At 35.4% G+C, this 14,198-nt stretch overlaps 1 protein-coding gene across 2 annotated transcripts in view; it reads right to left on the reverse strand.

Moving 5' to 3' along the window:
* The window catches only part of HAPLN1 (hyaluronan and proteoglycan link protein 1), an 82,121-nt gene that overhangs the window by 22,001 nt on the left and 45,922 nt on the right, over positions 1-14,198 (reverse strand). Inside the window, exon 2 of one of the 2 annotated variants that reach the window (XM_012784386.2) lies at positions 10,773-10,898. In XM_012784386.2, coding sequence (XP_012639840.1) covers positions 10,773-10,872 — 100 coding nt within the window. In that variant the 5' untranslated portion in view covers positions 10,873-10,898. Of the gene's footprint in view, positions 1-10,772; positions 11,105-14,198 lie in introns of those variants that run through there. The other variant, XM_012784389.2, reaches the window with a different exon arrangement.

A 14,198-nucleotide genomic window follows, 5' to 3' on the forward strand; every position in this document is an offset into this window, starting at 1 on the left:
GCATTCTCAACTTCAGTGAGGTTGACCATCTTTATACAGTGTTGTGGTGAGGACTCAATGAAATGACCCAGGCAATGCCCTTTCTATTATGAAAAATACACATGGTAAATGATTTTAAATGTTAATATTAATTTATTACTATTATTGCCATTGTTATTTCTGATGTAACTTATTCTAGAAGTAGAACAAATCTTAGTATCTTTGTCAACTTAGAGTTGTCTGCTCTGGTTAATAATTTTCAGAATTTAATTTTATCTGTGTTATCAAAGATTTATAAATAATGAGCTAGTATTTAATTCTTATTATCTTAGACTTAGGAAAAAAATCAAAGGTTATCTTAGTTATAGAGAGATTAAGGAACACACAAAAAACAAAATTTGAATGTTTTACTAACATGTTGAATGGCATTCTTAATATAAACATACTTTCCAAGATTTTAACTGTAATAGAGGCTTGTTTCAAAGGGTACACAGAAACCAAAGCATTAGCATGAGTCATTCTTCTTCATTCAGCTGTAATTATCCACACTCCTTAATTATTGGAAATGTGCCTTGATGTGGTACAGCAGTAGAACTCAAATCTACTTGTCTCCGCTCAGACCACTTCCACTTTGTGGTGAAGTGTAAGGTCAAGTGATTTGTAATTTACAGAAAGGACACTGTTGGTTTTGTACATTGATACGGCTAATGTCTTCATTTAGTTTAAAAGACATCAAGATAATACTGTCACAGAGTTAATCCTAGAGGCAAAAAGGAATAAAGAGGGACATTTCATTCACTCATTAATAAACAGTCATGAATTGATGGCCTATATGAATCAGGTATTAAACTTAGTGCTGAAACAAAATAAAAGGTAAGTCAAACAGTCAAACCGAAACGCCCAGCTGGGCAAGAGTGAGGTGGGTGAAGAGCACTCCATGGGCATGAGAATAGGAGACAGTGGACGGGACTGTCCCTATTGCGGGGAGCACATCTCCCTTTCAAGAGGGTCAGTAGATAACAGGTTCCCACTGATGCTGTCCTATGAGATTCCAGGCTGAAAAAATAGCAGGTCTTTGGATTTTTCAATAGAGGCTAGAAATGCGAATTTTAATGCAAAAACCTCCTACCTCTAAATGCTTGCAACTAATTTAAATGTTTAAAAAAAAGTGAGAAAAAAAGTTTGCACACATTAGTGATTAGGATTGAGACTCTGGAAAGTGACTACGTGGCCTTGCATTCTCTTTTATCCCACTTATTGGTGCTAAGGGTCTTCAAAATTGAGACCAGGGCCATCTCTTTCCCTTTTCTGCTCACCCCCCGCCCCACTCCCCGGGTGAACTCTTCTAGTCCCATAGCTATAAATACCACGTATGTGCTAATGATTCCAAAACGTTTTCACATTGTACTTTTCCTGAGCACCAAACTAGTAAATCTATTAATATCTCCCTGTTGGTTCCATATTGAATGTCAAATATGTAACTTGAGTCCCCCATCCCTTACCTAAACCTATTCTCCTAGTCTTCTTCAATTTAGTTTATACATCCATCCACCATCCTTTGGTTCATGCCAAAATCTAGGAGCTAGGTTTGGTGTGAGTATTTCCCTTAGTTTCTATATCCAATCTATCAGTTAGTACTTCCATTTCTACCTCCACTTTTTGTTTTTCCAAATTGGTTTATCCTCATCCACCTCCACTGCTACCACCCTGGTCCACGCCGCCATGATTTCTTACCTAAACTTCCTCAAGACTCTCTTATGGGATAGCCTCCCTTTTACTCTTGGCCCACCATAATCCATTATTCACATGGTCTTTTATAAATCTGAGTCATATTTTGTCACCCCTTGCTTAAAACTTTTAACCATATTCAAATAATTTTAAAATAAAATCTGAACTATGTACTCTGGACTGCATATAAAGTACTACGGTCTGGCTCCTGCCTAGTCTCCCAATCTCATCTTAAACTACACTCTATCCCCTGCCAGGCTACAGGTTGGTGGGCTTCTTTCTGGTTGGAAAGCATCTTGCATGTTCCGTAAAGAGTTTGCATTTTTCACACTATCTACTTGGAATGCTTTGCCTCCGGTTTTTGATGTAACTGTCTCTGCTCATTATCCAGGTCTAAGCTTGATCTTCCTGCTTAAGGAGCTCTTGCCTTGCTTTCCCTCAACGGAGTTCATCCACTGCCCCAGAGGGCTCTCTCTCACATCCTTATTTCTCTTAAAAACACATCATATTTATTATTTATGTGTGCATTTGTTTTCATTTATTTATTCAATTATATATGTGGGCCACATAATTAGTTGTAAGCAGAAAGGCTGGAGTTCCATTTTGTTAATTTTGGAGCACACTTTGATTTCAATATATTGTGGGCAGTCTATAAAAAACTGTTACGTTATGCTTCTTTTAAAACAAGGTATTCTGTTTACATGGAAACATCTAAATGAAGCATTAACTATCTAATCAGCTCTTTGGTACTTGAAGCTAATTAAGGCCCTTTGTTAATGACTGTGTGATAAAAGACAAAGCAAAATGAGAATATAAAAATAATCACACCAGATTCTTAGAAATTCAAAACCTGTCTGCATAATTTATGACACTTTTCAAGAGAAAGCAAGAAGTGATTGTTCATAACCCCCATGCAATGCTGGGAAAGAAAACTTAAAATTTTAAAACTTTACAATTTACCTCTCTATACTGAAGAAAGCAAAAAAACAGGAACAAAAAGCCTACTATGAAAGTGTTCATTATTCTTGGTTAGCAACATTAGTCAGAGATAGTCATGAAACCATTCTGAATAGATATAGTCATGTAACTTGAGAATAAATTTATGTCCTATATATTGTAATTTACAAGGTAACATACACATACCTTTCCTTAACTTAATTTCTTTCCTTTTACCTGCTCTTTTTTTTTTTTACCCTTCAGTAAATCTGAGCAGAAAAGACAAACATAATTTCCGGTGCTTGCCAGGAACAAGCCAAAGCCACGCAGGAAAAGCAAGCACCGTTACAAATAGAATCATCTAGAAGTGGAAATCTCCTTACTTCAAGAATGTATTTTCAGTGGTGTTTTTATGTTAAACTTTCAATTACTCTGTAGAAACTTTCAATTACTCTAGAAACAAGATAGGACTCTGCTGTTTTCCCAACCCCTTTACGTAATCTATACACTTGACTGTAGGAAATTGCTTCTTGTTCTAACATACTTTGTTAGATTTAAACAAGATAGATTATGTCTCTTTGTGTGTGTGTGTTTTAATCCATAATGTCTGTTTCTTTTTTAATGAACAGTGTTTGGAAAAGGGACAGAGAATTCTTATTTAACTTATTCTGTTCAACTCACTCCATAGCACAATCCCTGAACATGTAAAAATGTACTACTCAGAGCTTAGACATGTGGTGTTCATCACTGGCTTAACAGCGAAGTCAAGTAACAAACATGTTTAATTAAACTAAAGTTAAAATGGCACCATTTGTACTGGCTGCTTAATAATCATTCTTGAGGGCAGACATATGCAGTGCTACTACATTGTGGCAAAGTGCACAAAATGTTTCTGGAATATTTTTATAAAACTATTAAATTTCTTATGTTTTCAATATGTTCATTTTGAAATAAGAATATTCCTATAACAAATATTTTATTTTCTCTAGATATTATTGTTATTTTGATAATCTCTTGATAGAATATTTTACTTTCTTAGCATTTTAATAGATTTCGTATTTCAAAAGATTCTCCTAAAATGGTAAGTTTTCACCTTACATTTAAAATAAAGAGCTGTACCAATAAAGAAGTCTAAATCTATTCTTTCTTGATCTTTGAAAAAATCAGAGAAACAACATTTTGAAATGCCTTCAACATTAAGCTGTAGGTCAGTGCTTTAGCTGAGTCAGCATTGGTTCTTGCACAGTTACAACCAAAGGGAAAGGCTTCACTATTTAATGGTTTATTGCTAAAATTTGGGAGAGTTTTTAAATAATCATTGGCTTTGCACATAGTTTGAGGATTTCAGTACCAAGGTTGGAACAGAGAAAGCAATGGCGATACACTGTGAATTTCTTGCTACTTAAAAAGATTATTAAATATATGCTTTAATATCTGAAATATCATAACACTGTATTGCTTTAATAGATAATTTACATAATATCATAGATTTCAGCATTCTAGATTATTTAATATCAAGTTTAGAAATATTCTCAAGATGTATTTAACTTTACTAAGTAATAAAAATTTTAATAAGTATGGTACAAAGTACTAAGTAGTAAGATACTTCTGTTTGGTTACTAGTTACTCTTTTTAATATATATTTTCACCTTTATTTAACACTTATTTTGTTCTTTCTTTTGTGTTTGTTGCCCTGATGATATTATTATTATTATTTTTTTTTTTTTTTGAGACAGAGTCTCGCTTTGTTGCACAGGCTAGAGTGAGTGCCGTGGCGTCAGCCTAGCTCACAGCAACCTCAAACTCCTGGGCTCAAGCAATCCTTCTGCCTCAGCCTCCCGAGTAGCTGGGACTACATGCATGCGCCACCATGCCCGGCTAATTTTATATATATATATTAGTTGGCCAATTAATTTCTTTCTATTTATAGTAGAGACGGGGTCTTGCTCTTGATCAGGCTGGTTTCGAACTCCTGACCTCGAGCAATCCACCCGCCTCGGCCTCCCAGAGTGCTAGGATTACAGGCTTGAGCCACCGCGCCCGGCCTGATGATATTATTAGTAAGCTCACTGAGGAGATGGTTTGTCTTTACATAGAGAATAACCCAATGTTTTGCATAAAGGAGGCCAATGTTCAAAAAATGCTGGAATGAAAAGATTTTTTTCAAAAGGATACGCAAATGCAAAGAAGGGACTAGGACATGGGCTAGCAATTATACACATTGACAGAAGCAAAGTTGGCATGAAAATATATATTTCTGTTATCATCATCAATAGCTGTATATTCATAGTAATGGCTATGTCTCTCACTAGACTCTAAGCTTGATGAAGCTAAAGACCATGTGTTTTGTTCATCATTTGTATTCTCAATGTCTATATATAGATGCTCAACATATTTGTTCAATAAATGAGTCTTCTATAGTGTATATATATGCAGTACATGAGTATTTTTGCCTTTGTATATGCCTATGTATATACTTTTGTTCTTTTCTTTGGGACTCATTTATTATATTAATATAGTCATATTCTTAGTTTGGCAGGTCTGTGTTTAATGTAGTAGGTTCTTATTATCATTTCTGGCTTCATGCCCTACAGTAAACTGATTAGAAATTGTAGAATTAGCCATCTAATACTGACGGTGTACTAATTTTTGTAATTCCATGATGAAATTTTTCGATATTTTATAGCTATTCATTTCTAGGTAGAATTGTTAGAAATATATATGTTTATATGAATTTAATTTAGAAAATACTCTTGGATATTTTTCTTTGTTTTTACAGATTTTTCATTTGTGGCTACAAATAACATACTTTGCTTCAAAAAGACAAAAGTGAATTAATTTAACTTTTGTTATAGACTCAGAGAGTTCTAATGAGTTTTAGGTGGAATTAAAAAAAAAAAAAAAACAAAGCTAGAGTAACACTTCTCTAGTTCTCCCATTAAAACCTGGCTCTGCGGATGGTCTGTGATCATACATTATTAAATATACCCCACTCCTTTTGATCCACTCTGCACCACCAGATCCCTACTCTGCAGTTATTACATAAGCAACAGGATAGCATTGCACTGACCAAATGTAAACCCAATACCCTTCCAAGCTGCACACGCACATTAGGAAGACTGCTGATCCTGCCTTGGGTGGCTTTTCATGGAGCGTAAGATTGCTGCATTTAGTTTGGGCATGTAGCTTGGGAGCCCTGCACACGCCCAAACTAAATTTGCTGCCCAAACTCACACTCCTCTTGCTCATCTGTTTCTTCTCATTATATACATTGAAAAAAACATTACCTTGAGATTTAGAAAGACTGGGCCAAAACTTGATTAGAAAAAAACAGCTGGATTTTGGTTTTGGATTTATTCAATAAACATGTACTGATCACCTACTACGTGCCAAGTACTCATTTAGGTGACTCGGACGCACAAGACAAGGATTCTTGTCCTGGTGGAGCTGCTGTATATTCTTGTGGCAGAAACGGATGGCAAACAATTACATCAAAATAAGTAGAGATACAGCCAGTATTTCAGAGAAACCGAAAAGAAAGAGGAAAGAGATTAGGGTGCCAGAGGGAAGAAGAGTGCAGTAGTCAGGATGACTTCATTAGAAAGGTAAAAAATGAGCCCAGATTTGACGAAGGGGAGGAGATTAGCCAAGTGAACTGTCCCCCATCAGCCAGGTAACCTGGGGTGAGCAATGTTAATGCTATGGGTCTTGATTTCCCCTCATTTGTACATTTGGAGATTGGTCTAGATGATCTATACTAATGTCTTTTAAGTTCTTAAATTCTATGAGCTATGATTTAGCTTATGCCAACATCACAGAATGAAAATCGTCATCTAGTTAATGTTCATTAAGCCCACACAATGTATCATGTGCTGCTAAATGACAGCCATGTCACAGTATTTAAGAAATGCTCATTATGATAGTTATAATTCAGAAGTATCTCATTATACTCATTCATTTGTTCACTTGGTTATTTAACAAACAAGTATTAAGTACCTACTATTTGCCAGCTACTACTATATAGTTAGAGTTTCAAAGTTGACAGTCTGATAAGGGAGGGAGACAATGCTAAAGGTGTGTGAAAAATGAGCCCAGATTTGAAAAAGGGAAGGTGGTATTCAGGACAAACGTAGGGAGGAGGAAGCAAAGAAGCTGAGTGAGGAGTGTCCACTGCTGCCAGAAGTTCTAGATATACATTATTTTTCTCTACTTATAGAGATGAACTTCTGGTAATTCATTCTTTAATCCAATCTAATTGTTTTGTCTTTTGAGAAAGGTGACAACAATTTTTACTTATTAAATAGAAAAGGAACATTTTTTTTTCTGAGACTTATTCTTACTATTCTTGACAAAAATTTAAAGTAGTTTATCTGTGTTCACATAGTAAGGATATTAAGGGAAAATATTATTTAAGTTTGGAAAGCCTCAGTTTCTACAAAGAAAGTAAAAGTGAGCAGATAATGTTCAATACTAGTGGGAAAATTTTAAATTGTGAAATTAAGGAAGGCAGAGAAGGCAACTCATAAAATGTTTACTTCATTAGAACCGAGATAACAACATCATTCTGATAACAAATGTACTTTGAAAAGCATAAACTTTTTCTACCAGTATTTATGGTCCCTTTTCTGTTTCCAAATCAGTTTCCCATAACAGTAAGGAATTAATAAACATAATGATAACAACTATCAGGATAACTATTGGGAGCTTATTGTGTGCCAGCCACGGTACTAAGAGATTTTCATATATTATCTCATTTAATTCTCACAAAGTTCTGTGAAATAAACAGAATTAGGCCAAATTTTACAGATGGGGTAACTGAGACTAAGTGAGATTTAAGTGAATTTTCCAAGATCAAAGCTAGATCTTGCATTAGGGGAAAGACTCAAACTTGTCATGTGAAGACTTGCGCTTGAACACCAGATGCAGGAAGCTCTGACTCTATGACCTTGATAAGATTGAGCAGTTATGTGCTCAATGTAACTGTTTTGCTTTTTACATTATGGGAAAATGGGCTATGGGCTAATGGTCATAAAACTTTCTTTGCTATCTGTAATGTCTTCTTAAAAGTTGTATTTTAAAAAGTGTATTTATCATCTCTGAGATTGTACTGGTATTTGAAATTCTATGTGAAGAGTTTTTGGACCTGATCCAGATATTTTAAATATTGTTCTTTTGTGTGATCTGGTACTCCATATAAAACTCTTCCTAATGGTCTCAAGTTTCAAAGGATTTGAAAGTTGTTTGGCTAGGTACATCATGACCTGAGGAATATTACCCATTAATCGAAATTATTATAGAGATGGTATTAACAGCAGCCTCTCTTTCTGCAGAAATATTTGATAAAATTAGTATCTCCTATATTGAGGACAATACATATATTGTTATAATATATAACATATATAATATAATAAAATATCACATATTTTAGTAGGCTTTGTGGTCAAAAGTTTGCTTTCTAGTGCAAACAAATTAATTCAATACAAAATTAAAGGAAATCAATTAATAACATGTGAAATTTTATCTAAAGCTATATCTTTCTCCACGGGAAGCTGGGGGAGTTTTCATTTTCATCACCAGAAAAATGCTTTTCACTAGAAACTTTTTGCATAGGGATCTACACTTGCCATTTTCTTTACTGGCCATCTGCCTTTTTCTTCTCTTTAAAATCCAGATTAAACATTTTTGTGCCTATATCTGCATAAAATTTCCCACAACAAAATTGAGAGTAACATTTCAGAAAATAATTAGATAATTCTTATGTATGAGACTCAAGAATATATTATTAAAGTGTTGAACATCTATCGTAAGACAGCCAAGGAGAATTTGTGGATGAGGTTCAGTATTCTCCCACTATTATTTAGGCTTGAAGAACTCAGAATACAAAAATAGAAATTTAATGAAAAATGGGAAAGAGATAGGTGTTTTTATGATAATATGAATTTTGAACAATTTTCCATTGCTGACAGAAGCTCATACAGCTTATCAGTACAATCCAGGAACTTGAAATTGAGATTGCTAATTTAATTATCTGACTACAAATGCTTATAACATTTTGTGAGGGTTTTAGCTCTCTTAAATTCCTCTGGGCCACGTTTGATAAATAAAAGTTTTAAACATGAGAAAATAAGTAATATTTCAAATAAGTAATGAAGCAAGTAAGTAATCTGCTTTATTGGTTCTCTACTGGGCTATATGGTTTATTTGTACTTTGTAAAAGACAGCTGGAATTATGGCAGGCCATTTGGAAGCAGTTTCTTTGAAGGACTATGGAATTTGAAAAGTCAATCTGAATGCTATCAGGAAGGAAAAAAATTATTGGGAAAAAGTAATGAGCACACAGGTATTTGGAATGATTTTAAAATAAATCTTGGCTTATGAACATAACATCATAATCCTGTGACCCAAATCATGTTTCAGTATTAATTTCCACAAGCCAAATACAGGCCTTATAGTTCCATTACTTGAAAGCTCTTTAGCAACTCTTCAAGACAAGCCTGCACTTTCTAAGAATATGAATTTACAATTAAAATAAGTGGACTATCAAGGCATTTAAAAAACCTGGACAGTGTATGCAAATAACCTGAATAATTCTGATATCTTGGGTCAGAAATCTCTTTGCACTGAATTTCCAAAGAGGAGACAGGAATCAGAGAACAAGAGCAACAGAAGTTTTTCTTGCTGAGATAACCTGAGTCTGACAGGAGTAATTTTTTAAATGTTAGTATATTTTAAAAATATTTCATACTAATAATTTCATACCTGGGTACAATTTAGACTAACTGGTTTGTACCTAATTTATAATATAACTTGGGTATCTGTCTACTAATAACTTGAAACCACTGCTAAAGTTGATTGTTATATTGGATTTAAAACTGCTATTGTTAGTAATGACTGGGTGTTACCATTTTGGTTGAATTTATTTCTGTGTCTAGAACTTAAGATGTTGTTCCTCATTAGAAACCGCTATGTGTAAATATCTTAGAGTCTTTGGGAAATTGCTTTGGTTCTAGTATATACATTAGGGAAACAGCTGAGTCAGCAGCTTGCAGAGGAAAAAATGTATGATTATACAATTTCTTTTCACGGCTCAACAGTGAAAAAAATAGAGCTGTTGGAAGCAAACAAAATTGAAAGAGATGTGTCTAATATAGCTAGACATAGGCAAATTCAGAATTCTATTTTGGGAGTCATAATACATACAGGAAAATACTTCTAGGCAGATTTATACTATCACTTGACCTTCACAAGTCATACTTCCCAACGGTGAATGCAGTTTTCTGATACTACACTTTTGACCTTGAAGAGATAACTTGGTGTTTTATGTCTCTTAGCAAACTTATAATGCCTCTGGTTTCCCACTGGAGTTTATCTAAAATTAATATCATCATATGTTTAAACTGTTAAGTTCTGTAATTCTCATTTTAATTATTCAGCATACAAGGGCAAGGGAGAGGTTATAGCTCCTTTAGAAATGTCTTTTCATACTGCATAAGTCTCTTAGCTTTCTTAATGCAGGATGTCCCTCATCTGAAGCTGGGACTGAGGAAATAGCTGCATTGTACTGCAGCCTCAAATCGTGCTACAGCTCTGAGGCTCAGGATTCAGCTGAGCTGAACAGAAACATGCTGGGGCAGTGTACTGGTCTGTAGGAACTAATGCTTTTCTGAAGGAGAACTATAAAAGGGTAAGCTACTTTTTCCTGGACCATAGCTTGTTTGATTTTTATTTTATTTACATTGTTTCTCTTAATGATTAAACAGTTACTCTAACAGAATGACCTTACATCATAACTTTTACTTCCCATTTCTTCCCTCCTCCTTGCATTTAAATGAACTTTATGCCCTCCATTTTACTTGAAGATGGCAAATACACTGAAAAGCTAAAAAACTATTGTAAGAACTCAAAGCAGTTGGACATTCTTAAGCCATTCCACTTTAACTGTCCCCAATTCTTAACTCTATTGTAAAACATTAGCATTCAAAAGCCAGGGAGCATGTTCACCAATTAGCAGAAAGAGAAAGAAAAAGTCAGTGCAGCAGAACTGAAAGGAAGAAACACTAACCCAGCATCTCTACTCTAAGTAACTTGAAATTAATTTGACTTTCATAAGAGAACCTATGTTTCCTTACCTTGGATATGAATAACTCTGTCATGATCCAGAGTATAGTTGTCTGAATGATGATCAGCCCAGCAGATTGAAATCAGCACCAGAAGAAGTAGACTCTTCATCTTTATAGCCCAAAGAATCTTCTTCACTGCAAGAGCATCACATACAAAGAGGCTTGTGAGATTTGGAACCCTTTGGAGTGTTGCACTGCACAACTTATTACCGCCTTATCATCATAGAATGGGTCTGTAAAAATATTTAACCCAGTCTGTTCAGAAAGTTACTGTAGCTGTCTTTGAGAGCTGAAGACGGCAGCTTTGAACAATTCCAGTTACTCTCATGTAGCCAGAGTCCAAATAGTGTTTAACTCTATCTTTGCAGAATTGTAAATCTAGAAATTTTAAACACGCTAGTTTTAACATACAGAGTTATAGCAAGTAAAAAAGAGATGTGGCAATAACATAAACAGACTCTTAATAAATTTTAAGCCTCTGAATTTGGAGTATAAGTTAATAAAATAGCAATGTGATATATCTATATATGAGTATTTATCAGTCTAATTAGGAACTCAATCTAAAACCAGGGCAAATAAAGAATATTTGTATGAAACTTGACATCATCACTCATTTTTCATGTAGCTTCCTAAGCAGGTTAGATTTGCTTGTTCTAAATAGAAAAGAGGACAAAAAAAAAGTGCTTGATTAGGCAAAGCAGCACATTTGTTACAGACTCACTTACCATCTTAAATACTGCTTGGGTCTATGGTGAATAGTTGAAAATTAGGAACAAACTATGATAGAGTTGTGCATGCTACCACTGCAGTCATCCTGATTGATTTTTCATTCATTTCAACCTAAAATGCTGATGCACTAACTTAGAATGCCAGGTAGGGTCTCTGCAGTCAGCAAAGCCAAGGCTGCAGGGAAGGTCCCTGCTGGCCTCACAGGGCAATTAGGCAAATGAAGAGCTGAAATAGACAGGGAGCCACAGCTCTGGTCCTAAGTGAAAGAGGCAGAACCATCACTTTCCTGTCCTTTGTAGAAAGACCGATTTGATAAAAGGGAACACCACCTCCCTCCCCCACAAAAGTTTGTCATTGGAAGGACCCAAAGTAATTCTAAGTGATACAAACCTTACAACCTTTGCGGTATTTGCCTGGCAAGAATTTCAGCGTAGCTCCTCTGTTTTAACGTAGAAGCTGAAGCAAATATTAACAAGGACTTTCTTTTTCTCTCATGCACACAGCAGCCCTAACAATACTGGCTATTTTTAAAACTGAAATTGCACAGTACTGGATTCTCACACTAATTTGTTTTTTTCCAGGAAAGTCTGACTCCCTGGAACACTAACTTATTAAAGAGCTCGGAGTCTGTTCCTGGAGGTCCTTGCAGGCAAGCCTCTACTCCAGAGCCTAATGCACTTAACTCACAGAAGTTCCCCACATCTCTTCTGGGACTGAAACTTCTCTCTGCATTTTCCCCTCTAAAACTCTGCATTGCTGTGATGCTGGTGGCTTCAGTGTTTCATGTTTGCTTTAAATCTTTCCTTTTTCTTTATTTTGTCACAGAAAGAAGACTGCTGACCAACAAGCAAATTCTGAAACTTGCTTGTCCAGGAAACCAGGAGCGTTACCTTCAAAATTCTACCTGATTTACTAATCTTATTTTCAGAAGTTCACTCTCTTGTTCCAAGGATATTTTTAATGTTCTTTTTTTTTTTTTGTAGTCGATGACCTTTGTCTATAGGATTATAGTTAACAAATATCATCTATTGTAGGCCCAGAATTATTGTGTTTTGGGTTATCAAATATAATAAAGGTGATCTTTTAGAGTGTGGAATATAATTGGGAGAATTATGTACACAAACATAACACAATAGGCGAAGGGCACCAGAGGTATAATGTACTCTCTACTGTCACAGGAATCAGAAGGGGGGGTGCTGTAGAGAGCAGAATATAAAGAAAGTATTAATTTCAACAGTTCAACAAAGGAGAACTTCTTTCCTAGAATGTCAGGATGAACAATGGTTGGGAATTTGATAGATTAATTTTCACACTGGTGTGGTCATCTGCAGTATAATTTACAGGATGTTGCATACATATACACACACACTAGGTTAAAGTTGTATGTCCTACCACTGCAGTCACCTTGATTTTAATCTAAAATATATTATACATTGACATGTGTATATATATATATATCCTTTAATTCTATACTATAGTATTTAAAACTATATCACTAAGGCTTCATTACATAAGCTAAGGTATTAACTGATCGACAACCCAATTTTAAAATGCAAACATCCTGAGTGTGTGTGTATGGAGGGGCAATAAATAATAATAATGACAATGGTTCCTTTTCATTGACTGTCTACTATTTGCCAAGTCCTGTGCTAAGCATTTTGCATGCAATGACTCATGCAGTCCTTTTCACAATGATGTGAGACAAATACTTCCATTTCCCCAGACACAGATAGTTATCTTGCTGAAGGTCAAACATCTAGTAAATGGCAAAGGTTGGATTCACCTTTAAGCAAAAGCAGTACCAATTTTGAGTTGCACTTTTTTTTTCTGATGGGGAAACTATTGGTTTTATTGCCTTTTCAATTTAGGCTCTTTAACTTAAAACCACTATGATCTTAAAACTTTGATTCAGGCCGGGCGCGGTGGCTCAGGCTTGTAATCCTAGCACTCTGGGAGGCCAAGGCGGGCGGACTGCTCAAGGTCAGGAGTTCAAAACCAGCCTGAGTGAGACCCCGTCTCTACTATAAAAATAGAAAGAAATTAATTGGCCAACTAATATATATATATATATATATATATATATATATATAAAATTAGCCGGGCATGGTGGCTCGTGCCTGTAGTCCCAGCAACTCGGGAGGCTGAGGCAGTAGGATTGCTTGAGCCCAGGAGTTTGAGGTTGCTGTGAGCTAGGCTGACGCCACGGCACTCACTCTAGCCTAGGCAAGAAAACGAAACTCTATCTCAAAAAAAAAAAAAAAAAACTTTGATTCATCTATGAACATAAACACTTTTTTTCAACACTTACCTATGAGAAGTCAGATGGCATTTTTTTGAACATGACTTGCCATGCTTCTTTTATAATACCACCCTGGTACCATGAACACTGCCTCAGTGGCTCACATGTGGGTGCACATATACAGATACACACACACATAAAGAGAAACACACAACGTCTTTGAAAAAGCCAAGTATGTCCCACATCTGCACTGATATGTGATCAGAATAGAGGCATGTATCAGTGAACACTCTGAGTACCCACACTGGCATTAACGCAATCCAGACAGAAGAGATTGGAAATCATTTTTGCTACCCTGGCAGTACAACAAGGATCTCACTATAGACACAAACAAGAAAAGAAAACTTTAGGGACATGGACACAATCTCCAGGTGTCTGAGCAAGGTGCCACACACCAGACTGAGGCC

The sequence above is a fragment of the Microcebus murinus genome, chromosome 11 (genome assembly GCF_040939455.1).
Source record: "Microcebus murinus isolate Inina chromosome 11, M.murinus_Inina_mat1.0, whole genome shotgun sequence".
Classification (NCBI taxonomy): Eukaryota; Metazoa; Chordata; class Mammalia; order Primates; family Cheirogaleidae; genus Microcebus; species Microcebus murinus.